The 26,469-nt window shown below is 69.3% G+C and overlaps 4 protein-coding genes across 4 annotated transcripts; 2 read left to right on the forward strand and 2 right to left on the reverse strand.

Moving 5' to 3' along the window:
* Window position 1: 1 nt before the first annotated feature.
* Window positions 2–7,180, reverse strand: LOC118686365 (drebrin-like). Its single transcript, XM_036382565.2, has 13 exons — window positions 7,095–7,180; window positions 5,785–5,837; window positions 5,586–5,698; window positions 5,426–5,500; window positions 4,836–4,970; window positions 4,643–4,720; window positions 3,960–4,111; window positions 3,414–3,468; window positions 2,528–2,602; window positions 2,307–2,415; window positions 1,201–2,234; window positions 391–436; window positions 2–314 (listed from the first exon to the last, which is right to left on the reverse strand). Exons 1-13 carry the CDS (start codon window positions 7,178–7,180, stop codon window positions 214–216), a joined length of 2,112 nt encoding a protein of 703 aa, XP_036238458.1. The 3' UTR covers window positions 2–213.
* A 2,008-nt stretch (window positions 7,181–9,188) lies between these two features.
* On the forward strand, window positions 9,189–14,302 carry LOC118686710 (rho-related BTB domain-containing protein 2-like). The gene is made up of 9 exons (XM_036383064.2): window positions 9,189–9,443; window positions 9,725–9,828; window positions 11,153–11,338; window positions 11,716–12,512; window positions 12,964–13,082; window positions 13,330–13,480; window positions 13,687–13,775; window positions 13,856–13,961; window positions 14,041–14,302. The coding sequence occupies exons 1-9, from the start codon at window positions 9,252–9,254 to the stop codon at window positions 14,208–14,210; spliced, it is 1,914 nt and encodes a 637-aa protein (XP_036238957.1). The 5' UTR covers window positions 9,189–9,251; the 3' UTR covers window positions 14,211–14,302.
* Window positions 14,303–16,029: 1,727 nt separating this feature from the next.
* On the reverse strand, window positions 16,030–22,440 carry WDR54 (WD repeat domain 54). The gene is made up of 10 exons (XM_036382197.1): window positions 22,412–22,440; window positions 21,464–21,671; window positions 19,783–19,845; window positions 19,638–19,704; window positions 19,029–19,085; window positions 18,829–18,956; window positions 17,992–18,092; window positions 17,750–17,912; window positions 17,158–17,232; window positions 16,030–17,036 (listed from the first exon to the last, which is right to left on the reverse strand). The coding sequence occupies exons 1-10, from the start codon at window positions 22,429–22,431 to the stop codon at window positions 16,905–16,907; spliced, it is 1,014 nt and encodes a 337-aa protein (XP_036238090.1). The 5' UTR covers window positions 22,432–22,440; the 3' UTR covers window positions 16,030–16,904.
* Window positions 22,430–25,534, forward strand: C4H2orf81 (chromosome 4 C2orf81 homolog). The gene is made up of 6 exons (XM_036381927.2): window positions 22,430–22,447; window positions 22,501–22,532; window positions 23,643–23,892; window positions 23,975–24,193; window positions 24,273–24,479; window positions 24,608–25,534. The coding sequence occupies exons 1-6, from the start codon at window positions 22,430–22,432 to the stop codon at window positions 25,532–25,534; spliced, it is 1,653 nt and encodes a 550-aa protein (XP_036237820.2).
* Window positions 25,535–26,469: the final 935 nt, after the last annotated feature.

The following is a 26,469-nucleotide window of genomic DNA, read 5'->3' on the forward strand; positions in this document are numbered from 1 at the left end:
GCTGTGTGTGATTTTGGGTGGGGAGGGGGGCGTGGGGGTCCCTGTGCCCATGTGGGGGTGGGGGGGTCTTGGAGTGCTGCCCCCTCCCCAAGCTGCTCTTTTGGGGTGCAAGAGGGGGTGGGGGCTGTGCAGGGGGGGGTGAGGGGGAGGGGGTGTGCTGTGGTGCTATAGGGGGACCCCCCCACCCCAAAAGGAGGTGTTGCCCCCTCCCCATTACACAGCGTGGGGGGAGAGGTCCTCGTCATCGGTGGGGGGGCTGGGGCCCCCCAAAAGCGGTGGGTGGGGGGCGTCCCGGGCCAGCAGCAGCGCGAAGCCTGCGGGGAGAGTGGGGGTGAGATTTGGGGGGGTTTGGGGTAAATCTGGGGGGGTTCCCGGGGGGTTTTGGGGTACCTGGCGTGGCTTTGTGCAGGACGAGGCTCTCGCTGGGCTCCTCCCCCTGCGGGAAGTGGGAGGGGCCTGAGGGGTCTCTGCACCCCCAGATGGATCCGCCCCCCCCACCAGGAGACCCCACCCCCATCCTGCCCCCCCCCCATTCCCTCTCCAGCCCCCAGAATATCCCCCAGGACCTTGGGTTCCCCCCCGACCCACAGCCAGAGCTCCCCCAACCCCAAAACCTGCAGCCCCTGCAGCCCCCGCGCCCCCCGATTGCCCCCGGCCCCACAGAAACCCAAATCCCCATCACCCCCAGCCCACAGAACCCCCTGCCCCCCATCTCAGCCCCCCCATATTTCCCCAGCCCCCCATCACCCCCAGACCCCACCTCAGCCCCCCATCACCCCCAGACCCCACCTCAGCCCCCATCACACCCAGACCCCACCTCAGCCCCCCCATCACCCCCAGACCCCACCTCAGCCCCCCATCACCCCCAGATCCCATCTCAGTCCCCCATCACCCCCAGCCTTCCATCTCAGCCCCCCCCATCACCCCCAGATCCCATCTCAGCCCCCCCATCACCCCCAGACCCCACCTCAGCCCCCCCCATCACCCCCAGACCCCATCTCAGTCCCCCATCACCCCCAGACCCCACCTCAGCCCCCCATCACCCCCAGACCCCATCTCAGTCCCCCATCACCCCCAGCCTCCCATCTCAGCCCCCCCATATTTCCCCAGCCCCCCATCACCCCCAGACCCCACCTCAGCCCCTCATCACCCCCAGCCCCCCATCTCAGCCCCCCCATCACCCCCAGCCTCTCCCCGTACCTGCCCCGGGGGGGGTCCCGGCTCCCAGGGGGCCTCCCAGCCCCCTCCCCACTCGTGCCCCCCGATTCCATTGCGCCCCAAATCCTGGGGGGGTGCGGGACGGTGCAGGGGGGGCCCGGCCGGGGGTTTTGGGGACCCCTCCGGCGGGCTGGGGACATCCTCGAGCAGCGGCCCCAGGGATTCCCATGCTGGGGGGCTGGGGAAGGGGGGACTGTCCGGGGGGGGCCCCTGCACATCCCGGGGGGGGCTGGGGGGACACCCCAAAGCCGGAGTGCTGCAAGGAGGGAGGGGGTGGAGCCCAGCAGTGCCTTCAGGAGACCCCGGCCCGGAGGGGACAGGGGGGACCCCCATGCGGGGGGGGCTGGGAGGGGGCCCAGGCATGGCAGGGGGGGACCCGGAGCTGGTGGTGGCACTTTGGGGGGTGGCCGTCACCACAGGGCTGGAGGGGCTCCCTGGGGTGGCAGAGGGACGGGTCCCTGTCCCCAGGGGGCTGTGGAGAGTCCCGGTGGTGGCACTTTGGGGGGTCCCTGTCCCCACAGGGCTGGTGGCAAGGGGGGACCCTGCTCGGGCTGGGCTGGGGGGGGTCCCCAGGGTGCCACATTGGGGTGTCCCTGTCCCCATGGGGCTGGGGGGGGTCCCCAGGGTGCCACACTGGGGGGTCTCTGTCCCCAGAGGGTTGGTGGCATGGGGGGTCCCTGTCCCCATGGGGCTGACGGGGGTGCTGCTGGTGGCACGTTGAGGGGTCCCTGTCCCCGCAGGGCTGGTGGCATGGGGGGACCCTGCTCGGGCTGGGCTGGGGGGCGTCCCCAGGGTGTCCCTCCCCCTGGGGCTGGCGGGGGTCCCGCTGGCGGCACTCTGGGGTGTCGCTGTCCCCGCGGGGCCGGGGGGCAGAGGCGGTGGCGGCCGGCGGGGGCTGGCGGGCGGTGCCCCCCGGGAGGCGCCGGGCGGGGGGGTCTGGGGGGGCTCCGGCCGGCGGAAGATGAAGGCGGATTCCGTCAGGCTGCGCTGGTACCGCAGGAAGGGCCGGCGGGCACCTGGCGGGGCCGAGGGCTCAGCAGGGACCCCCAGAGCCCCCCGTGCCTCCCCAAGCCGCCCATGGCACCTACCGGGGGTGCTGCCGGCCAGGGGGGATGTGGATGTGGACCCCGAGCGCTCCCGCTGCCGGAAGAATTCCCGGGGGTTCTGGGTGCGCTGGGAGACCAGGATGGCGGCTTCCTGCGGGACCGGGGGGTCAGCGGGGGTGCCACGGGGCACCGTGGGGCACCACGGCACTGCCAGTGCCCCTGTGACCCCCGGGGACACGGAGGGACCCGCTCCCGGCACTCACGGCCGCCGTCCCGCTGAGCCCGGTGCGACCCCCGCGCTCCCGCTCGGCCGCCTCCTGCTCCCGCTGCTGCTGCTCCTGCGGGAGCGATGGGAACGCTGAGGGATCCCTTGGGATGGAGCCCTGGGTGCCCTGGGTAGAGCCCTCACACCTCCCCTGGTCAGAGCCCCACCCTGAATCTCCCTGCCACAGATCTCCTGTATCCCTTGGGATGGACCCGCTCGATCCCAAGGGATGGAGCCCCCGGATTCCTGGGATGGTGCCCCGGATCCCGCGGGATGAACCCCTTCAGATGCCCCGGATGGACACCCCGGATTCCCCGGGATGAACCCCTTCAGATGCCCCGGATGGACACCCCGGATTCCCCGGGATGAACCCCCGATCCCGCAGGATGTACCCCCCCGGCTGGACCCACTCGATCCCCCGGGATGGACCCCCCAGATCCCCTGGTATCAACCCCTTCAGATCCCCCAGATGGATCCCCCAGGATGGACACCCCGGATCCCCTGGGATCAACCCCTTCATATCCACCAAGATGGACCCCCCCCGAAACCCCCGGGATTAACCCCTTCAGATCCCCCAGGATGGACACCCCAGATCCCCCAGGGTGGATCCCTTGGACCTCTTGGATGAACCCTTTCAGATTCCCCAGGATGGACCCCCTGGATCCCTTGGATGAACCCCTTCAGATCCCCCAGGACAGATGCCCAGAACTCCCTGAACCCCTTGGGACTGACCCTCCTGAATGCACCCCCTGAAACCCCCTGAGATGAAGCCCAGACTGCCCGGGATGAACGCCCTGGATCCTGCTGGGACGGGCCCCCCCCGATCCCCCCTGAGCCCCCCCAAATCCCCCTGAGCCCCCCATTCCTGCCCCCTTCCCGCTCACCCATCGCTCCTGCTCCTTCCTCCGCTCCTCCGCGTCCAGCCGCGCCTGCTCCTGCCTGCGGGGCCGCACGGGGGGCGTCACCGAGGGGACACGGAGGGGACACGGGGTGGGACATGTGACAGGATGGGACACAGATGGGAAACACCAGCGGGATACAGGGATGGGGACATGGGAATGAGAGATGAGACAGGATGGGGCACAGATGGGAAATACCAGTGGGATACAGGGATGGGGACATGGGGATGGGACAGGGATGGGGACATTGGGCTGGGACAGGGATGGGAGCACGGGGGTGGAACATGGGACAGGCTGGGAAACACCAGTGGGATGTGGGAATGGGACATGTGACAGGATGGGACAAGGATGGGAAACACCAGTGGGATATGGGGACAGGGACATGGGAATGGGACATGGGACACAGATGGGAAACACCAGTGGGATATAGGGATGGGGTCACGGGGCTGGGGCAGGGATGGGGACACGGGGCTGGGTCAGGGATGGGGACACGGGGCTGGGGCAGGGATGGAGCCCATCGCTGCCCCTCACCGCCGCTCCTCGATGAGCCGCTCCCGCTCCTGCAGCCGCCGCTCCCGCTCCGCCGCCTGCAGCCGCTCCTCCTCCATGCGCTCCCGCTCCCAGCGCCGCCGCTGCTCCCGCTCCCGCTGCTTCTCCTGCTCCTTCCGCTGCTGCTCCTCGCGCTGCGCACGCACCGGGATCAGCGCCGGGAACCGGCACCGGCGGCTGGACCGGGGACTCACCCGGCCCCCAACAGGAGCGGCGCTGGGATCGCGCTGCCATCACCGGTACCGGTACCGGCACCGGCACCGGGACCCCACGGACCGCCGCACCAGCTCTGGCACCAGAACCCCCGGAGCTCGACACTGGCACTGAGACCCCCACCCCACCCCATGGGCAGTGGGACCCCTGCAGCGTCAGCACCGGGACCCCCACAGACCCCACACCGGCACCGGGACCCCACTGCACCCCACACCGGCACCGGGACCCCCACAGACCCCTGGGCTGGGACCGGGACCCCACTGCACCCCACACCGGCACCGGGACCCCCACAGACCCCTGGGCTGGGACCGGGACCCCACTGCACCCCACAGCGGCACCGGGACCCCCACCAAGCTCGGCACTGGGACCCCCGGGCTCTGCCCCGAGGCCGCAGCCGTGACCCCGTCCCCAGGATACCGGGGGACCCCCCAGCCCTTCCCCAGCCCCCTCACCTCAGCCTGCTCCCAGAAGGAATCGCGCTGGGTGCGCTGCAGCTCCAGCGCCGGGTTGGTCTTGCGGTAGTTCGTGCCCTGGGGAGCACAGGGGGGCAGCGTGGGACCCCCAGAACCCCCCAACACCCCCAGAGAGCCCCGGGAAGGGCGAGCAAGCACCCACCGCCCCCCAGGGACATCGCCCCCCACTCACCACCAGCTCCGGGGGGTCCTGGGGGGTCCTCCTGGGAGGGCGAGGGGCGGGGGGCTCCAGCTGTGCCAGCACTCGGCGCAGCCCCTCCAGCGTCACCTCCTCGGGGCGCCGGGCGCTGATCACGGCCGTGGCCTCCTGCCACCGGCACGGGCCACGATGGGACAGTGCCACCCCTCCCACGGCCCACCCTCCCCTGGGAATCTCGGCACAATTCCCACGGACGTGTCAGATGTGGGACTGGATCCAGATGTGGGGCCGGATCCAGATGTGGGGCCGGATCCAGATCCCGGACCCACACAGAGCAGCGGAAGCTGTTCCGGGGGATGGGGGGGGCGGGACGGGACCCCCCCGTGAGGACGGGACCGGGGGGGGGCAGGGATCCCAACCACAGCCCCGGCACGGCGGCCAAGACTGGGAGCACTGGGAAAGCGCGGCTGAGTCAGCAGCGCCAGGAATGCGCCCGGGCACAGGCAAAGGTCGGGGAGGCGGGATGGGGGGGGACAGGGGGGGCAGGAATGGGGAACTTGGGGTGGCGAGGACCCCGATCCACCCCCCCGCACCCCCTCGAGGGCTCCGTGCCCCCCACTCACCCTGAAGAAGCTCCGGATGGCCGGCAGGTGCCCGGCACACGCCGCCCGCTGCGATTCCGGCACCTTTTCCCCCACCTGGCACCGCAGGGATCGCTCAGCCCGGGGGGGTCCCGGCCGGGGGTCCCCCCGAGCCGCCCCCCCCACGCTGATAAGGACTCACCCAGCTGATAAGGACGATCCTGGGGGTGCCGGAGCCGGGATCGGGGACCCGGCACAGCCCGTACATGACGCTGCCCACAGAGAATTTTCCAGCGAGCTCATCCGGCCCCCCGGCTGTAATGAGGGGGGGTCAGAGGGGGTACAGGGAAACTCGGGGACCCCCCCCCCCCAAAACTGCCCGGCAGCGTCGCCCGCGGTACCTCCGGAATCCAGGAGCTTGAGGTCGTGGTGCTTCTCATAGCCAAAGACGGCCCTGGGGGGAGAAAGGGGCTCAGGGTGGGGGTCAGGGTGGGGGGGTCACAGCGGGTGTCACATAAAGTGGGGGGACCTGCCAGGCTCGGGCACCCCCCGCGCTCCCCCGTGCCACCGGCTTGGGATGAATTCATGGAAGTGCCGCCGGCAGCATCCGCCCCCGGGACAATGGGAATGTGGGAAGCGCCGGAGCGGCACAACCCCCCCTCCCCAGCGACCCCCCCCGTGCGGCGCTGCGGGACCCCCGCCCGGCCCTGGGAGGGCTCGGGGGGCCCCATCCCGGCGGGACCGTTCCACCCCTCGCGGGCATTCCCGGCGGCTCTGCCCCTCTTTGTTCCCGCGTGGCTCCGGTTCGGGGCTGGGCACGGCTCCGGCAGCACGCGTGGAGCGCGGCGCGGCGGGGCACGTCACGCGTGTCACGGCATGTCGCGACAGGCTGCGGCGCCACATGGCGGGACAGAGCCCGGCACGCGGCCGGGAGGGCGCCCGGGAGGAGCCGGCGCTGGAGCGGCTCCAGCCGCGCTCCGGGGGCAGAGGGCAATGCCCGGGCTGCCGGTGGCCACGGGGACGAGCGCTCCCGTGACGCCGGGGCGGCTGCGAGGCCGGTGAGCGCCGGTGCCGTCGCCCCCACCCCGGGATGGGGATTTTGGGGGACACCGGCCCCGCGGCACCGGCACCGAACTGGGGCCAGCCCGGGACCCCCAGCCCGGGACCGTCCCGGGACGCGCGTCCCCCCGGTGCCGCCGGGCAGAACCCCCCTTTCCGCAGCCCGGGGTGCTCCCCGCTCCCGCAGCCCCCCCGGGCCCGTCCTGCCCCAGCCCCGGGCGGCGGCGCCGCTCCCAGCCCGGCGGCACCGGGAGGGAGCGGGCGGGACGGGGCGAGACCGGCTGGGGCTCCCGGTTCCCAGCGCGGCGGGCTCAGTCCTGGGACCCCCCTGCGGACCGGCACCCCCCGGCCCAGACCCCGGTGCGCCCCGGAGCCCCGTCCCGGTGCCGGTGCCGGTACCGGTGCCTCTCGGCCCGCCCCCGACGCCCCGGCCCGTGCCGGTGCCCGTTCCTGCTCCTGTTCCCGGTCCTGTGTCCGGTGCCTGTCCCAGTGCCCGTTCCCAGTCTCGGTGCCCTCTTCCGTTCCCGTCTCCATTCCCGGTTCCCTGTGCCGGCTCCTCATTCCCGGTGCCCTGTTCCCGGTCCTCCCTTCCGTCCCCGTTCCCGGTCTCCATTCCCGGCTCCCGTTCCCTCTCCCGCTGTCCCATTCTCACCAGTCGGTCCCAGCCCGGGGGTTCCCCACGTCCTCCCGCGCCGCCAGCAGCGCCAGCCGGTACCGCTCCAGCCCCGGCCCCGCCATCCCGATCCCGGGGCCGATCCCGATCCCGGGGCCGCCGCCGCCGCCGCCCTGCGCCCGCCCCTCCCTCCCCCGCCACCCCCCCGGCACTTTCCACCGCCCACGGGCGGCACCGGGCGGGGCGGGGGCGGGAGCGGCCGGGAGGCACCGGCACGGGACGGGACGGGCGGCGCCGGGAGCGCTGGGACGCGGGGAACGGGCCTGGGTCCCGCACCGGGACGGGGTCCGGTACCGGGATGGGGGTCCCTGTATGAGGATCCTGTACCGGGACGGGGGTCCCGAACCGGGATGGGGGTTCCCGTATGGGGGTCCCATACTGGGATGAGGGTGCTGTACTGGGATGGGAGTCCCTGTACTGGGCCTGGGTCCTGTACTGGGATGAGGATCCTGTACTGGGATGAGGGTCCCTGTACCCAGATGGGGTCCTGCAGCAGGATGAGGGTCCCATACTGGGATGGGGATCCCTGTACAGGGGTGGGGGACCTGTACTGGGATGAGAGTCCCACACTGGGATGAGGGTCCTGTACTGGGATGGGGGTGCTGTACTGGAATGAGATTCCCTGTACCAGGATGGAGGTCCCTGTACTGGGATGGGGGTGCTGTACTGGGATAGGGGTCTCTGTATGAGGGTCCCTGTACCAGGATGAGAGTCCCATGCCAGGATTAGGATCCTGTACCAGGATGGCAGTCCCTGTACTGGGATGAGGGTCCCGTACTGGGATGAGGATGCTGTGCCAGATTCCCATTTCAGGACATGGACGCAGGTTCCAAGATCCCACTCTGGAATGCCAGTGGATGTCCCAGGATCCCACAGCAGGACACAGATGTCACAGCAGGACGTGGGGCAGGTCCCAGGGGCCCACGCTGGGCCGTGTGCCCGGCTCCACCACTGGAATGTGGCTGCGGTGCCAGGATCCCATCCCACCATCAGGGTCCCCAGACTGTCCCCCCGTCCTTTCCCCCGGCCCTGGAGCCTCTCCCCCATTCCCTTTTTACTCCAGGAAAGGGGATTTTAGGGGCTGGGGGAGTCACCGGGTCCCCCTCGACCATGAAGGGGGTGGCGGGGGCGTCTTGGGGACATTCCCAGCCCAGTGTCTGGCCCGGCCCGTCCCCGCACGGCTCCTGTCCCAAAGCCTCTCCCCGTTCCCTTATTTGGGCACCGCGGCTGGAAAATCCCAAATCCCCGGGGAGGAGAAAAATGCTGGAAAATGGGATCTTGGGCCCAGGGACACGCCCAGCCCAGTGTGTGGCGAGCCCTGTCACCCCCTGTCACTGGGGGTCACTGGTGTCACTGGTGTCACTGGTGTGAGTGGCATTACTGGTGTCACTGGTGTTGCTGGTGTCACCGGTGTTACTTTTTACTGGTGACACTCTTACTGGTGTCACTGGTTTTACCGGTTTTGCTGGTTTTGCTGGTACCACTCCTGTCACTGCTGTCACTGCTGTCACTGCTGTCACTGCTGTCACTGCTGTCACTGCTGTCAGTGACGTCACTGCTTTGGCTGGTGTAACTAGTAGTGCTGGTTGTACTGGTGTCACTGGTTTGACTGGTGCCACTGGGGTTACCGCCGTCACCGGTTTCACTGGTGTGTCCCGCTACTGTCACTGGTGTCCCTGGCGCCACTGATGCCTCTGCTGTCACAGGTGTCCCTCGTGTCACGGCTGTCGCTGCTGTCGCTGCTGTCGCTGCTGTCGCGACCCCGCCCCCCGCCCATATGGGCGTGGCCTCTCATTGGGGCGTGTCCAGTGACTCCGCCCAATGGGCGTGACCTCCGCCGCGGGTGTGGGCGTGGCCCCGAGGGGGCTGAGCCGTCACGTGGCGTTGCGGCGCCCCCTGGCGGCGCTCCTTTGTCCGCGCGCGGGGCGGGGCCGCGGGGGGCGTGGCCAGGCGGGCGGCGCCGCGCGGGATTGGCGGGGCGGGGCGGGGCGGGGCGGGGCGTGCCGCAGCGGCGCGCGCTGATTGGCTGCTGGGCGGGGTGGGGCGGGGCGGGCGGGGCGGGGGTCGGTAACGGGCCGGGGCCGGGCGGGGGGCGCTGAGCGGGGCCGCTCCGCTGCCCGGGGCCCCCCGCGCCCCATGGACCCCGACGTGGATTACGAGCGGCCCAACGTCGAGACCATCAAGTGCGTCGTGGTTGGCGACAACGCCGTGGGCAAGACGCGGCTGATCTGCGCCCGCGCCTGCAACGCCACGCTGAGCCAGTACCGGCTGCTGGCCACACACGTGCCCACCGTGTGGGCCATCGACCAGTACCGCGTCTGCCAGGAGGTGAGGGCCGCGGGCACCGCCGGGCACCGAGCGAGCGGGGGAACGGCGGGAGGGGCGTTCCCGGGGGCACCGGGCACCGGGCATCGCCCGGCACGGAGGGGCACCGGGGCGGGGGGGGGAACAAAAGGGGGTACCGAGCACCCGGCAGCAGTCGGTACCGCAAGGGACACCGAGGGGGGAAACAGGAGGGTGTAGCGGGAGCACACCGGGGTGGTCCCGGTGGTTCCGGGCGGGGCGGTCGGTGATGGTGCCGTTCCCGGTGCCGTTCCCGGTGCCGACAGGTGCTGGAGCGCTCCCGGGATGTGGTGGACGAGGTCAGCGTCTCCCTGCGCCTCTGGGACACCTTTGGGGACCACCATAAAGACCGGCGCTTCGCCTATGGCAGGTGCGGCCGCGACCCGCCACCGGAACCCCACCCCCTACCGGCACCGCCACCGGCACCCCGAGACCCCCACCGGCACCCCGGCTGCTGTCACCGGCACCCAACCCCCACCCCCGGCACCCGAGCGCAAGCCCTGCCCATCCCGGGATGCACAGAGCCAAAGGAGCCCCTTGGGCTCCCGCCAGCGCCCGGGGAGCAGCTCCGGCACCCCAAACCCATCCCCCTCCTTTGGGGACACACCTCTGGGGGCACCGTGACCCCATCACTGCACCCCCCGCAGCCCCCGCCCCGAGCGGGACCCGGCTGCTCGCGGCCCCTTCGGAGCTGTGGGTGGGGGGCGGCTCCAGGGGGGCTCTTGTGGTGCGGGAATCCTTTCGGGGGGTGCTGACCTGGCAGCAGGAGGGGGCCCCCCCAGATCTCCCGTGGCCTGCCGGTTGTAAACAGCCGGTTCTCGTGGCCGCTGGCACGTCCGGGCTCTTATCGCCGCCGCTCCGCGCCAGCCCCGCGGCACCGCTAATCTCCCCGGGCCCGCCGGCAATGGGGGGGCTGGGGGGGCCCTGTCCCCGTGGCTCGCGGTGGCCCCGGGGCTGGCCGGGGGCCCCGGGGGGGCCGGTGGCGGCTATCTTGGTCTGGGACACGGGCCCGGCTCCAGCGGCGCCTCCCGGTCACGTCCCGTCCCGGCACGGACTAAAAACAACCCGGGCCCGGGGCCACGCGGCTGCTCCGGGGACTTGGGGGTACTGGCACCCCCCTGTGTGTCCCTGGCACAGCCCCCCATGTCCCCTGGCACCCCCCACCACATACCCTGGCACCCCCCCAGGTCCCCTGGCACCTTTCACTCCCTGGGATGGCAGCGGCCGCCCCACGGCGGCGCGGGGCGGGACCGGGGACAGCAGGCGTGGAATGTCCCCGGTGCTGGGGCTGGCACCCACCCAAGCACCCCCCGTGGGACCCCCCTATGGGTGCTCAGGAGCACCACGGGGCCCACCCGAGCTGGGGCAGCCCGTGGCTTGGCCGGCGGTGGTGACCCCGAAGCCAGATCCCGTCGGGTCCCTCCTGTCCCCTGTCGCTGTCACGGGGCTCCCAGAGGCCGTGGAGTTCCCAGGGGATCTGTGGGATTCCCGTGGCTGTGGGGATCTGTGGGATTCCTGTGGCTGTGAGGCTCTCAGGGGGTTCTGAGGCTCCTGGGGGGTCCCAGGCTGGGGACAGCGTCCCGGGGCGGGGCTGGGACGCGGGTGCCGCCGGAGCTGGGCGTGTTTGGGGACGTGTTTGGGGACGCCGAGCGGCAGCGGGTGGCAGCGGGACAGCGCTGCCCTCGCCCCCGCAGGTCGGACGTGGTGGTGCTCTGCTTCTCGCTGGCGAACCCCAACTCGCTGCGGCACGTGAAGACCATGTGGTACCCCGAGATCAAGCACTTCTGCCCGCGCACCCCCATCGTGCTGGTGGGCTGCCAGCTGGACCTGCGCTACGCCGACCTGGACGCCGTCAACCGCGCGCGCCGGCCGCTGGCCAAGTGAGCCCCCAGAGCGTCATCCCCAGCCCCGCGGGGACAGGGACACCTCAGTGTGTCGTCACCAGTCCCACTGAAGTGGGGACCCCTCCCTGTGCTGCTATGGGGACCCCCAGTTTTGTCACCGCCCTGTTAGGGTGTGTCATCTCCCCACAGAATGGGGTCCCCTGTGGGTCAGGGGCTTCTGACAGCACTTGTGGGGTGGAACCTCTGCCCTGCTCAGCACTCCTGGCTTGGGAGGCCCCCCTGGCACCCCCACAATGAGGGGCCACCCTCCCAGCACCCCCTGGCATGGCCATGAGACCTCCCAGCATCCTTGGAATGAGGAGGGGCTGCCCTGGACCCGCTCCTCAGCCCCCACCCTGTCCGTCCCCCCCCAGGCCCATCAAGCCCTCGGACATCCTTCCACCGGAGCGGGGCCACGAGGTGGCCCAGGAGCTGGGGGTGCCGTACTACGAGACCAGCGTGGTGGCCCAGTTTGGTGTCAAGGACGTGTTTGACAACGCCATCCGCGCCGCGCTCGTGTCCCGCCGCCACCTGCAGTTCTGGAAGTCCCACCTGCGCAAGATGCAGCGGCCGCTGCTGCAGGCGCCCTTCCTGCCCCCCAAGCCCCCCCCGCCCCTCATCCAGGTGCCCGACGCCCCCCCGGGCCTGGGGGGGGGCCCGGCCGCGCTGTTCCAGGCCCCGCTCTGCGCCGACGTCGTCTTCCAGCTGCAGGGCGGCCACCGCGTCTTCGCCCACCGCGTCTACCTGGCCACCGCCTGCTCCCGCTTCTACGACCTCTTCACGCTGGAGGAGCCGCCCGGCGAGGGGGACGGGGACACCCGTGACCTGTCATCGTGGGGCCGCGGCTTCCTGAGCCTGCGCTGGGAGGCGGTGGCCGACCCGGTGGCGGGGCGGGAGCGGCGGATGGCGGTGGTGGCCATGGACCGGGGCGTGCGGCCGGAGCCGCTGCGCGCCGTGCTGGAATATCTGTACACCGGGAAGCTGGAGAGGCCCCATGGAGACCTGAGGCAGGTGGGGGCCGTGGCGGAGCTGCTGGAGGTGTTCGACCTGCGCATGATGGTGGCCAACGAGCTCAACCAGGAGAGCTTCATGAACCAGGAGATCACCAAGGCCTTCCACGTGCGCCGCGCCAACCGCGTCAAGGAGTGCCTGGCCAAGGGCGTCTTTGCAGGTATAGGGGTGGGGATGGGAGGGTCACCACTGTCACCTCTAGATGGTGTCACCTTCTCGTGGTGCCAGTGGGGTCACGGGGCTATGGTCAACCTGAGCCCCTTCCACCTCTTTGGAGGTCTTTGGAGTCTGGGGTCGTCCCAGTCAGTCATGGAGGTGCTGCTGGGTGGAGTGGCAGTTTGGGGTGGTGGCCAAGGGATTCTTGTCCCCAAGGCAGTGGTGTCCCCATGGAAAGGGTGGCCAAGGGTTTCTTGTCCCCAAGGCAGTGGTGTCTGAGGGGTGGCTGTCCCCATGGAAGGGTGTCCAAGGGATTCTTGTCCTCTTGAGAGAAGTTGTCAATGAGTGGCTGTCCCTGGTCTGCAGTGTCCCGGGGTGGCTGCCCCTGGTCTGAGGGGCACAAGGGATATCTGGGGGGTGGCTGTGTCCCCTCCTGAGCTGTCCCCTGTCCCCAGACGTGGTGTTCCTCGTGGATGACGGCGCGGTGCCGGCGCACAAGCCGCTGCTCATCGCCGGCTGTGACTGGATGAGGGCCATGTTCCGGGGGGGCTTCCGCGAGAGCTACGCCAGCGAGGTGGGGACCAGGGGGGACCTGTGGCTCTGGGGGGCAGGGCGGGCATTTTGGTCGGGGTCAGGGGGCTGCTCAGAGCCCCAGGCCCAGGGACACGTGTGTCCTGGTTCCCTCTTGCACAGGGAGCTGTGCTGGGTTGTGGGGGCTTCTCCAGGGCTGTGCCAGCTCAGGCACTGCCAGGAGGGTCCCCCTGTCCCCCAACCCCCTTTAGGGGTGGCTCTGAGCTCCTCCCAACCCCCGGATCCCACAGGTGTCGCTGCCCGGCACCAACTGCGCCTGCCTCCGCGCCGTCCTCGACTTCCTCTACACCGGGGTCTTCACCCCCACGCCCGACCTGGACGCCATGGAGCTGCTGATCCTCACGGACCGGCTGTGCCTGCCGCGCCTGCAGGCGCTCACCGGTGAGCCCCCCCTCTCCCGCTCCCCCCGGTATCCGCCCGCAGCCCCGCGGTCCCTGACGTCACCTGCCAATACCCCGCTGCCGCCGCGGGGACGGATCGATCGTCCCCGTGTGTCACTCGCTGTCCTTATGTAAGCCTGGAGGGGCCCGGGGGGGCCTGCCCCCGGTGTGTGACCCCCCTGAATCCCTGTCTCCCCCCCTTTCCAGAGCAATACGCCGTGGACGAGCTGCTCCGGGCCTTCATGCAGCGCGTGGAGATCGACGAGCAGGTCATCATCTACCTGGAGATGACGCAGGTATGGGGGGGCTGGAGACCCCCGGGGGGGGGCACAGAGACTCCCAGGTGATGGGGTGACCCCCCCAAATCCCTCCCCAGTTCCACAACGCCCGGCAGCTGGCGGCGTGGTGCCTGCACTACATCTGCACCAACTACAACCGCGTGTGCCGCCGCTTCCCCCGCGAGATGAAGTTCATGTCCCCAGGTACGGAGAGGGTGAGCGGGGGGCACGGGGAGGGCAGGGGGTCCCCGGCCGTGCCCTGAGCCCCGGGATGTCCCCGCAGAGAACCAGGCGCATTTCGAGCGGCACCGCTGGCCCCCGGTGTGGTACCTGAAGGAGGAGGATCTGTACCTGCGCTCCAAGAAGGAGCGGGAGCGCGAGGAGCAGCTGCAGCGCAAGCAGCACCCCCGCAGCAAGTGGTGCTTCTGGAGACCCTCACCCCCCGTGTCCTGAGCGGGGGGGGCTCGGGGAGGGGGCCCCCGTGTGGGGCTGGGGGGCTCGGGAGGGCTGGGAGCCCCTGTGCTGAGCAGGGGGTTCGGCCCCGGGGTCCCCGTGCAGGGTGAGGGGGCTCAGCTGGGCTGGGGGTCCCTGTGGTGAGTGGGGGGCTCGGGGCTGGGGGGCTTGGCTGGGCTGGGGGTCTCTGTGCTGGGCTGGGGGCTCAGGCCCCGAGTCCCCCACATTTGACTTGGGGGGCTCAGCTGGGCTGGGGGTCCCTGTGTGCAGTGAGGGCCATTGGCCTGGGGCTTTTATAAAGGGCTGGGGGGCTCCGCTGGGCTGGGGGTCCCTGTGCTGAGGGGGGGCTTGGGCCCAGGGCTCCCATGAAGGGCTGGGGGTCCCTGTGCTGGGCTGAGGGCTCGGGACCCCCACCCTCAACCCCAGGGACCCCACACTCAACAGAGGGGTTGGCCCAGGACCCCCCCTGCCCCGGGCTGTGGCTCTCAGCCCTGGGACCCCTCCCCACCCTGAACCAGGGGGCTTGGCCGGGGTGGGGGTCCCCAAGGGCCTGTTTACCCCCCCTCCCCGGCTGTTTACAGGCTCTGCCGGGTCGCAGCCCCCCGGTCCCACCGTGCCTTTCCCCGGTGGGGGGGGGGCCGTGCTGAGCCCCCTCCCCCCGGCAGGGCCCCCCCGCCGGCCGCGGCCATCGCTGGTGCTACCTCTGACCGAGCAGTATTTGGGGCTGGGGGTGCGCGGGGAGCGGGGGCTCTGCCGCTCCCCCTTTCTTTTCTGGGGGGTCCCCACCCCCGTAGGGCTCTCTGGTGCTGTATTTTCTCCCCTCCTCCCTCAGCGTGGGGCGGGGGGGGCCAAGCTGTGAGCAGGGCGGGCTGGGTGGGTGGGTGGGCGCGGGGAGGGGTCCCTGGGTGCTTGTGTGGCTGCGAGAGCCCCCGGCTCATCTCTGTGCCTTGGACTGGGGGGGGGGGGGGATCATTGTCCCTGTCCCGAGGGCGTGGTGGCATTGTCGCTGTCCCCGGGATGTGTCCCCACCCCGGAGTGAGGGGGGGAGCACCGTGCCCGTCCCCGGGCTGAACTGCACAACCGTTTTTACACTTTTTTACCCCAGGAGCACAGCGGGGCCGCCCCCACCCCGGCCTCGGGGCCCTACCCGGCCTGGAGCGGGGCCCCCCCACCTCAGCAGCGGCTGTTTTAACCTTTAATAAAGCTTTTTGTAACGGAGCTGGACTCTGCTGGGCCCCCCCAAACCCTGCAGGGCCTCCCCAAACCCTGCTGGGCCCCCCCAATCCCTGCTGGGCCCCCCCAAACCCTGCTGGGCCCCCTAAACCCTGCTGGGCCCCCCCAAACCCTGCTGGGCCCCCTAAACCCTGCTGGGCCCCCCTAAACCCTGCAGGGCCCCCCCAAACCCTGCTGGGCCCCCTAAACCCTGCTGGGCCCCCCCAAACCCTGCAGGGCCTCCCCAAACCCTGTAGGCCCCCCCCCAAACCCTGCCGGGGCCTCCCAAACCCTGCTGGGCCCCCCTAAACCCTGCAGGGCCCCCCCAAACCCTGCTGGGCCCCCTAAACCCTGCTGGGCCCCCCCAAAACCTGCAGGGCCCCCCAAACCCTGCAGGGCCTCCCCAAACCCTGTAGGCCCCCCCCCAAACCCTGCCGGGGCCTCCCAAACCCTGCAGAGCTCCCCCAAACCCTGCAGGGCCTCCCAAACCCTGCTGGGCCCCCCCAAACCCTGCAGGGCCTCCCCAAACCCTGCTGGGCCCCCCAAACCCTGCAGAGCCCCCCAGTACACGAGCCTTCCCCCCCAGGAAGGAGTGACACGGGGGGGCTTCACTGGGGTGTATTTACTGGGGGGAGTGGAACAGAAATGGGGGGACCTGACCCACACATTGGGGGGACACGAGTGGGACCTTCAGGGTGGGGGGGTCATTTATGGGTGGGGGGGATCCCCAGCACGGCAGGAGGGGTGGGGTGGGCTTGGGGGGTTCCCCCCACCTCAGGGCCTGTCCCAGGCTGAGCCCCCCCAGCTCCAGGGCTGGGCCCCCCCATTCCCCCCTCCCTGGGAGCAGAGCTTGGGGTCACCTCAGCTCCCGTGGGGGGGGTCAAGGACGGTCAAGGCTGGAGGGGACCCAGGGATGTCCCTGGGGTCCCGCTGCAGCTGCTGCTGCCGTTTCCAGCCCCGCAGCACAGCTGGGGCCTCAAACATCTGGCCCGTGGCCATGGGACCGCAGCATCCCATGGGGATTTGGGATCCCGGGGGGTTGGGACGCAGGATGCCCCAGGTCCCCCATGTCCTCCTCCTGGCCTCCCTCCCCCATTTTTTCCCCTCCCCGGGAGCTGTGCCCGGCAGATGCTGCACGCTGGGACGCTGGGCTGGGCTCGGGCCGGAGCAGCAGGTAGCACAGGTTTCCCGGGATCCTCCCGTCTGAGCCGGCTCCGTTCCCAGCCACGCCACCCTCCGGGAAGGGCGGGAGGCCACGGGAGGATCCCGGAGCCGGTGGGAGCCATGGGAGGATCCCCTCGGGGCTGCTGGAGCCGCTCCCAGCCCTCGGGAGGGCTTGGGGCAGGGGGGATCCCGGCCGGAGCTGCGCGGGGGGATCTGTGCTCAGCCCTCACCCAGGGGGAGCGTCCCGGCATCCCCGGTGGATTGTCCCGGCATTCCCGGCGTTCCCGGCGTTCCCGTTATCCCGGCAGCAGCCCCGGCTCAGGCGGGGCCGTAGCAGAGGATCTCGCTCAGGTCGTAGCCGGTGACAGCGAAGGTGTCCCCGGCGGGGTCACAGAAGCGGGCGCCGCACACCTGAGTGTCCGTCACACACTCGGCGTGGCAGTGCTGCACCTGCGGGGGGGCGGAGCCAACTCCAACCCGAATTCCAGGATTCCCACAGCTCCAAGGGCCACGTCCCTGTCCCCTGTCCCCGTGGAGCAGCCCCGTGTCCCTGTCCCAAGCCCGGACTGACCTCGATGTCATCGGTGTCCGGGTTCCTGCTGAGCTTCCAGACGTGGACAAAGGAATCCTCTGCACCTGACAGCAGCTGCCAGGGGAGCAGGGGGACAGTGGGGACACCACGGAGGTGGCAGTGCCACTGGCAGGGTGGGACACTGGGGCGGGATATCAGGGTGGGAGTTCAGGGTGGAATGTCAGGTGGGATGTGGGGTGAGATGGGGTGAAGGTTGGGATTTCAGGCTGGAATTCAAAGTGGGATGTCAGGTTGGGATTTCAGGTTGGAATTCAAAGTGGGATGCCAAGCTGGGATTTGAGGTTGGAATTTCAGGTTGGAATGCCAGGTAGGATGCCAGGTTGGGATTTCAGGTTGGAATGCCAGGTGGAATGTAGGGTGGGATACCAGGTTGGAATGCCAGGTTGGGATTTCAGACTGGAATTCAAAGTGGGATGCCAGGCTGGGATTTCAGGATGGAATACCAGGTTGGGATTTCAGGTTGGAATGCCAGGTGGATGTCAGTGTGGGATGCAGGCTGGGATACTGGGCAGGATGCCAGCATGGGATGCTGAGTGTGCCCCCAGCTGTGCCCCCAGCTGTGCCCCCGTACCTTGCCGGTGAGCGGTGCCAGGTCGAGCGCGTAGATCCAGCGGGCGTGGGCGCTGACCTGGGCGCGGATCCGCCCCGAGCCCGCCTCCCAGAGCCGGATCTGCCCGTTCCCGTAGCCCGCGGCCACGATCCCGTTCCACAGCGCCACCGAGGAGCACGTGCAGCTGGACACAGGGCCACGTGTCACCACCGCAGGGTGTCCCCTCCTCGTGTCCAGCGCCCCGCGGCATCCCCGGCGCTCACCCAGATCCCGGGATCTTCCCGAGCAGCGTGAACTCCTCCCCGCTGCTCCACAGGCACAGCGTCCCGGAGTCATCGGCTGTCACCAGGTCCCCAGCCCCGTCCTGTGGGCAGAGGTGGCTCAGGGACACCGGGCAGTGTCCCCAGCTCCGCGGTGGCACTGTCCCACGGGCACCGGGACAAGCCGGGACAGCTCCTCAAGTGCTGACGGGTCCCGGCCGGGAGCGGGGCCGGCAGCGCCCGGGGGCGGCTCCGTTGGAACTCGTCCGGCCCTGCCCACGCGGCCACACCAGGGTGGATTCGAGGAAGGATCAGGGCACCCCTCCCTCCCTCCCTCCCTCCCTCCGTGAGGATTCCCGGCTCCTCCCGGCCCTGGGAATGCCCCAGTGCAGCCCTGGGAACCCTGGGAGCAAAGCCCGGGGTGGCAGTGGGAGGTGACACAAGAGCTCTGTGTCCCCACGGTGACATGGCAGCTCGGGAATGGCATCTGGGGGATGAATTCCTTGGGGATCCCAGAGCAAGGAAAGTTCAGTGACTCATCAGGGAAAGTGCTGAGTGGGAGGAAACTGGCTGGTGAGTCTGCAGGGACCTGCCCTGGGAGCTTCCAGGAGGTTGCAGGAGAGATGGGAGGGATTTGGGACAAAGGATGGCGTGACAGGACACAGGGAACGGCTTCTCGCTGGGGAAGGGGAGATTTGGATGGGATTTTGGGAAGAAATCCTTCCCTGTGAGGGTGTGGCTGCCCCTGGGTCCCTGGAAGTGTCCAAGGCCAGGCTGGAGCCACCTGGGACAGTGGAAGATGTCCCTGATGAGATTTAGGGTCCCCTTCTCCCCCCATACCGGGGCCTGGCCCTGCTCGGCCGCGATGTCGGTGATGGGATCCCGGTGCTGCTCCAGGACCTCGCTCAGCGTCACGTTGGTCCCTTTTGGGGGGATGTCAAACACCAGCACGGCCCCAAAGGATGTCCCTGTGGGGTCAGGGGGGTCAGCAGGGGCTGGGCCAGCCCAGGGCCACCACCCTGCCCACGCCCTGGGCTCACCCACGCAGATGAAGCGGCCGCCGGCAGCGGCGATGCCCCGGGCAAACACGGAATGTGCTGGAAGGGAAGGGAAAGGTTTGTGTCACCCTGGGACAGGAATTGGGGAAGGGAACAGGCTTGTGTCACCCTGGGACAGGAATTGGGGAAGGGAACAGGTCTGGGACAGGAATTGGGGGTCACACCCCAGTCCTGGCACAGGTTTGGGCCTGTCACAAGAAGATCTTGAGGTGTTGGTGGGCAGGAGGTGGGGAAGGGGCTCAGCCTGGAGAAAAGGGGGATCAGGGGCTGTGGGAAATGGATTTGTAGCAAAGTTTTAAGGTTTGACAGAAGGGTTGGATAAATGGGGACCTTGTGGCTCTGCACAACTCAACAGGAGGGGACAACCAGGGAACAGGGACAGGATGAGAGGGAACAGCCCCAGGCTGTGCCAGGGGAGGTCTAGGTTGGATATTGGCAAAATTCCTTCCTGGAAAGGGCTGGAATTCCCACCCTGGCAGGGGTGCAGTGCCCATCCCTGGGGGGATGGATCCCCCAGCCCTGTGCAGGTGGCACTTGGGGACAGGCTCAGAGGTGGCCTGGGCAGGGCTGGGGGGCTCGGGGGGGATTCACCTGCCGGGAGCTCCGGGACATCCAGGGCGTGCCAGAACACCATGGTGGAGCCATCAGCATCGTACATCTGCCATGGAGGGATAGCTGGGACACCCTGGGGGGACAGGGGGACCCCCAGTGCCCCCCAGGACCCCCCAGGCCTCACCTGCACCCCGCGCTGGGACGTGAGCACCAGCAGCACCCGCGATGGGAGCTCGCACCACGTGGCCTGTGGGGACACAGAGGGGACACTGAGGGACCCCCCTGTCCCCTCTGGGGACACTGAGGGACCCCCCTGTCCCCCCATGGGGACACTGAGGGACCCTGCTGTCCCCCCATGGGGACACTGAGGGACCCCCCTGTCCCTTCTGGGGACACTGAGGGACCCTGCTGTCCCCCCATGGGGACACTGAGGGACCCCCCTGTCCCCCCATGGGGACACTGAGGGACCCCCCTGTCCCTCTTGGGGACACTGAGGGACCCCCCTGTCCCCCCATGGGGACACTGAGGGACCCCCCTGTCCCTCCTGGGGACACTGAGGGACCCCCCTGTCCCGCCATGGGGACACTGAGGGACCCCCCTGTCCCTCCTGGGGACACTGAGGGACCCCCCTGTCCCGCCATGGGGACACTGAGGGACCCCCCTGTCCTCTCTGGGGACACTGAGGGACCCCCTGTCCTCTCTGGGGACACTGAGGGACCCCCCTGTCCTCTCTGGGGACACTGAGGGACCCCCCTGTCCCCTCTGGAGACACTGAGGGACCCCCCTGTCCCTCTTGGGGACACTGAGGGACCCCCCTGTCCCCTCCTGGGCCAGCACCCCCAAAACATCCCTCCAACCCCACCTCCTGGGGGTCTTCCCCTGGAGAACCCCCAAAATCCCCTCCTGGGGAAACCTCTCAAATCCTCCTCCAGGAGAACCCCAAACTCCCACCCCTGGATCAGGAACCCCCCAATCTCCTCCTGGAGCCCCCAATCTCCTCCTGGAGCCCCCCAACCCCTCCTGGAGCCCCTCAAACGCCTACCTCTGGAAAAGAAGCCCCCAAATTTTATCCTGGAGGCCCCAAATCTCCTCCTGGAGGTTCCCAAACTCCTCCTGGAGCCCCCCAAACCCCTCCTGGAGCCCCCCAAACCCCTCTGAAGGCCCCCAAACCCCTTCTCCTGGAATAGGAGCCCCAAAATCTCCTCCTGAAGCCCCCAAATCACCTCCTGGAACAAGAGCCTTCCAGTCTCCTCCTGGAGGCCCACAAAGCTCCTATCCCTGGATCAGGAACCCCCAAATCTCCTCCTGGAGCCCCCCAAACCCCTCCTGGAACCTAAATCTCCTCCTGGAGCACCCCAAATCTCCTCCTGGAGCCCCTCAAACTTCTCCTCCTAGATCAGGAACCCCCAAATCTCCTCCTGGAGCTCCCCAGTCTCCTCCTGGAGCCCCCAAACCCCTTCTCCTGGAACAGGAGCCCCCAAACCCCTCCTGGAGTCCCCCAAACCCTTCTTCCCTAAATCTCCTCCTGGAACAGAAGCCCCCAAATTTATCCTAGAGCCCCCCAATCTCCTCCCGGAGCCCCCCAAACCCTTTCTCCTCTAACAAGAGTCCCCCAATCTCCTCCTGGACCCCCCCAGCCCCTCTCCCAGGCTGCAGTTCCCCCAAATTCCCCCAGACCCCTCAGGGGGCTCCTTTCCCCTCCCCACACTCTGGACCCCACAGAATCCTGAACCCCCCGCCCCATTTCAGCGCCAGGGCTGTGACAGGACCCACCCCCCACCCCAGTGCCAGGGAGGTGCCAGGGCCGGGTGCCACCCCCTGCCCGCTGCCAGCAGGACCCGGCCCGGGCTGTCCCCGTCCCTCACCTGGGTCAGCAGGGGGGTGCTGAGGGCAGAGCCCCCTCCCCTGGCCTGCAGCTGCCGGGGGGGCCCCTCGCTGGCCAGCAGGCTGAGGCTGGAGCCGTGCACGGCCCCGAAGGCGGGGGCGCGGCTGGGCGGGCACAGCACGGCCAGGTTGTTGTACAGGGCGGAGCTGCTGCTTCGCAGAGCCAGGCTCCGCTCCCGCCGGTACGGCCTGCGGGCAAACCGGGGCTGCCAGCGCCGGAGGGCACAGCCGGGGGGTGCCAGGGTCGGGGGGCGCCAGGGTCGGGGGGCACAGCCAGGGGGGGTTTGGGGCAGATTCTGGGGGAGCTGGAGTGGATCTGAGGGGTGGGGAGGGAATAGAGAGGGAATGGGGGAGGATTCAAGAGGGGCAGGGATGGGGCTGGTGTGGGGCTGGTGATGGGTTCAGATGGGGAGGGGCAGATCCTGGGGGCTGGGGCAGATCAAGGGGAGAGAGGGGCAGATCCAGGGGGCTGGGGATAGGTCCAGGGGAGGGAGGGGCAGATCCAGAGGAGCAAGGGGCAGATCCAGGGGGTCTGGGGGCAGATCCAGGGGGCTGGGGGCAGATCCACCCCTCTCCCCTCCCAGCGCCCCCCACAACCCCCGGCCCAATCTCCTGTGCCAGGGACCCCAGCCCAGCCCCACCTCACGGACCCCCCCCCTTCCCGAGCCCTTCCCGAGCCCCCCGCCCTGCCCGTCCCGCCCTCCCCGAGGCCCGTTCCCCCGCGGTTCCCCTCAGTGCCTCCCGCTTCCCTCCCGCTTTCCCTCAGTGTCCCCGGTTCCCTCCCGGTTCCCCTCCGTGCCCCCCGGTTCCCCCCGGTTCCCCTTCAGCCTCCCCCGGTTCCCCTCAGTGCCCCCGGTTCCCCTCAGTGCCCCCGGTTCCTCTCAGTTTCCCCTCAGCGCCCCCGGGTTCCCTCCCCCCTCCCCGCTCACACGGCGCTTGCCGCCGCCATGGAGACGCGTCGCGGAGTGATGACGCAAAGGCGGGCGGCGCACGGTGATTACGTCACGTTGCCGTGGAGCCCGGGACGCCAAAGGGGCGGAGATGGCCGAGGTGGGACTGGGAGGGACTGGGAGAACTGGGAGGGACTGGGAGGGACTGGGAGAACTGGGAGGGACTGGGAGAACTGGGAGGGACTGGGAGGGACTGGGAGGGACTGGGAGAACTGGGAGGGACTGGGAGAACTGGGAGGGACTGGGAGGGACTGGGAGGGACTGGGAGAACTGGGAGGGACTGGGAGGGACTGGGAGAACTGGGAGGGACTGGGAGGCGGCGGAGCGGGGCAGAGGGGGCGGGGGATGGCTGGGAGGGGATGGGGGATGTGGGGAGTTGGGGTGTACTAGGATATACTGGGGTATACTGGGATGTACTGGGGTGTACTGGGATGAGCTGGGGAGCCATGTTGTGGTGGGCTGGGAGGTACTAGGCTATACTGGGATGCACTGGAATGCACTGACATGTACTGAGATGTACTGGGATGCCCTGGGATGCACTGGGATGTACTGGGATGAGCTGGGAGGCCGTACTGGGGTGGGCTGGGGGGTACTGGGCTATACTGGGATATACCGGGATGCACTGGGATGTACTGGGATGTACTGGACTATACTGGTGAGCCATGCTGAGGTGGACTGGGAGGTATTGAGCTGTACTGGGATGAGCTGGGAGTCCATGCTGGGGTGGGCTTGGAGGTACTGGGCTATACTGGGCTGTACTGGGATTTACTGAGCTATACTGGGATGTACTGGACTATACTGGTGAGCCATGCTGAGGTGGGCTGGGAGGTACTGGGCTATACTGGAGCGTAGTGAGATGAACTGGGATGCACTGGGCTATACTGGGGTGTACTGGGATGAGCTGGGAGGCCATGCTGGGGTGGCCTGGGAGGTACTGGACCATACTGGGATGAACTGCGATGTACTGGGATGAGCTGAGGGGCCACGCTGGGCTGTGTGGCAGTGTACTGGTCCATACTGGGATGCACTGGGCTGCGTGGCGGTGCACTGGTCCATACTGGGACACGCTGGGCTGTGTGGCGGTGCACTAGTCCATACTGGGGCGCACTGGGCTGCATGGCAGTGCACTGGTCCATACTGGGACACGGTGGGCTGCATGGCAGTGCACTGGTCCATACTGGGGCGCACTGGGCCGTTCCCGCGGGGGCAGGGGGAGCTGTGGGTGTCTCTGTCCGGAGCAGAAGGGGAAATCCCGCGGGGCCGGCACCAGATCGAAGCAGGACAAGCCCCGAGCGCAGCCCCGGCAGTCCAAGAGGGGCTCCCCCAGGAGCTCCGGGCGCACCTCGATCCAGCCCAGCCCGTCCCCGGAGCCCCTGGAGCCGCTGGATGTGGAGCCCATCCTGGACGAGCTCCTGGAGCGGGTCCTGACCGAGGTCGCGCTGGCGGCCGTGGCTCGGCAGGTGAGAGACCCCCCCTCCCCTAATTTGGGGAGGTTTTGGGGGGGTGGGAGGTGCGGGCGGGGTCTCAGCGCTGTGTCCCCAGCGGGTGCCGTTCGCGGTGGCGCGGGCGCGGGATGCCATCCTGTTTGTCGCCGAGTGGCGCTTCCTGGTGCGGGATGAAAAAGTCCCGGAGCCCGAGGGGGACCCGGAGCCCGAGCGGGACGGGGTCTGGAAGGAGGACGAGGAGCCCCCGGCCGGCATCTGGGACTCGTGGACACCGGGCGTTGTCGCCGTCGCGGAGGCCTCTCCGCCCTCGGAAGAGGTGAGAGGTTCCCCGAGTCCCCCGAGCCCGCCCGGGCCGTGGCATCGCGGTGTCACCGCACCGGGTCCCCTCTGTCCAGCTCCCGTCCGAGGAGCTCTCCGAGGCAGAAGAGGCTCAAAGTCCGCCCGTGGGTCCCGGTGAGGTTCCCGCCGCTGCTCCCGCCGTGGGTTTCCCTCGGCCCCGCGGTCCGGTCCCGTCCGGGGCTCGCCTGGTGACAGCCAAAGGTCCCCTCGGCCGCGACACCGCCGCTGCTCCCGCCGTGGGTGTCCCTCTGTCTCCGGGCCAGGTGAGACGTGCCCCGAGCCCCCCTCCCCGAGACCCCTCGGGCTGAGTCCCAGCGGCTCCGTGGCGTCACCCACGGGGTGGGGACCCGACCCCCTCACCCACACCGGGTCCCTTTGCCCGCCGTGCCAGTCCCGGTCCGCAGCCGCCGCCGCCGCTCCTCCCGTGCAGCCTCCCGTGCCGCGGCCGCCGCCCGGCCCGAAGCCGCCCAGCGCTGCCCAGCCCCGCGAGCGGGGCCGCCGCCTCTCCCGGTCCCCCGAGAGGAGGCGCCCACCCTCCCGAGCCCCCGGGAGGCGCTGCCAACCCTCGCGGCCCCCGCAGCCCCGGGCGGCCCCGCCGGAGGCGCCGCCGCCCCCGGTTCCGCCGCCGGTCGCGCCCCCGGAGCCCGCAGCGCCGGCAGCACCGGAGCCCCGCGAGCAAGAGGCACCGCCGCCATCATCATCCTCCCGCTCCAGCGCGGGGTCCGTCCATCCGCGCAGACTCTCCCGCAGCCCCGGGGTGCCCCGGCTCGGTGCCCGGCGCGGTGCCGCCCGCTGGGTGCTGCCCGAGGTGAAGGTGCTGGACGTGAGCACCGAGGCCGAGCGGCCGCGCTTGGGAGCATCGCGGACCCGGTTACCCCTGCCGGGATCCCTCGTGCAGGTGATCCCGGCGACCGCCAGGGCCGCCAGGGCCGAGCCGCAGCTCTGCGACTCCTGGCTGGCCTCGGTGCGCCTGGCTCCCGGTGTCACCGTGCGCTGGGGACGCTGCGAGCGGCGCGGGCCCGCCCTGGCGGGGCACGGCGGGGACGAGCAGGGGGACGAGGCGCTGAGGAGGGCGGAGAAGGACCTGAAACCCATCCTGCCCTCCCCGGAGTGCCGGCTCTCGGAGTACGGAGAGGCGGAGGAGTGGCAGGACATCCCGCTGGAAACGGAGCGGCTCCCGGAGCTGCCCCTCCCGGCGCCCGGCCCCGCTCTGGGGGGATCCCTGTCACCCCGAGTGTCGCCGGTGCAGTGGCTGGAACCGGCCGTGGCCTCGGGAGACCCTCCTGGAGATCGGGGATCTTTTAATAATATAAAATAATAAAATAAAAAAAACTACTAAAATGAGTTTTGCGGAGCCCGCGGTGCCACCAGCGCCCGCACCCGCACGTGGCTGGTCCCCGCAGCCTCTTTGTCCCCAAATGAGGGATAAGGGCGATGTGACAGGGTGACACGCGTGGCTTCGCCCCCGGAGATCCCGTCCTGGGGAACGGGGACGGGACGGGGCGGGCAGAGGCTGCCCGGAGCCTCCTCCGCCTTCCCGGGAGCTCCGGGCGCAGCTCGGGGTCCCTCGCTGGGACTGTCCCCGCCCGCTGGGCCATCCCACAGGGACCAGCCCTGGAGTGTCTTCGGGGGACATCGCCCCTCCTCGCAGCCGCCCCGGGGTTGCAGAGAGTCCGAAGTGGCGCGGGCGAGCAGCCCTGGGGCGGCACCGGGGACTCTGAGGTGGCACCGAGGACAGCGGTGTGACACAGGGAGCTTTACATGTCCCCCGAGTTGCATTCATGGAGACCCTCATTAGCATATTCGTGGGCGTGGTTTCAGCTCATTAGCATGAGGTGCGATACCAGGCGTGGTTTTCTGTTCCTTTTCGGCACCAGGTGAGGCCTCAGGCGTGGATTTTGGTTCCTCATTAGAAGATGATCGAGTGGGCGTGGCCTTCAGTTCCTAATTAGCGTCAGAGTGCTTTCACCACTTAATTCAGCGCTCATCGAGGGTCCAACCTGGCGAGCCTACAAAACAGGATCCCCCATCCCATTTGTGACCCCGTTTTTTGCGCTGGTACAATTCCTCCCACGTTACTCAACAGAACAGAAGAACATTCCTCCCGCGTTACTCAACACCGTAGGAACGTGTCGGGTCCAGCCTGGCATAACCTATTGGTGGAGAAAAAAAAAGCCCAGGTGTTTTTACAGCACCGCAGGGTATTAAGAGCAATAACTGAGGTGTAACTTCCCGATAGGGTGGCACTGGGGA

Source organism: Molothrus ater, chromosome 4 (genome assembly GCF_012460135.2).
Source record: "Molothrus ater isolate BHLD 08-10-18 breed brown headed cowbird chromosome 4, BPBGC_Mater_1.1, whole genome shotgun sequence".
NCBI lineage: Eukaryota > Metazoa > Chordata > Aves > Passeriformes > Icteridae > Molothrus > Molothrus ater.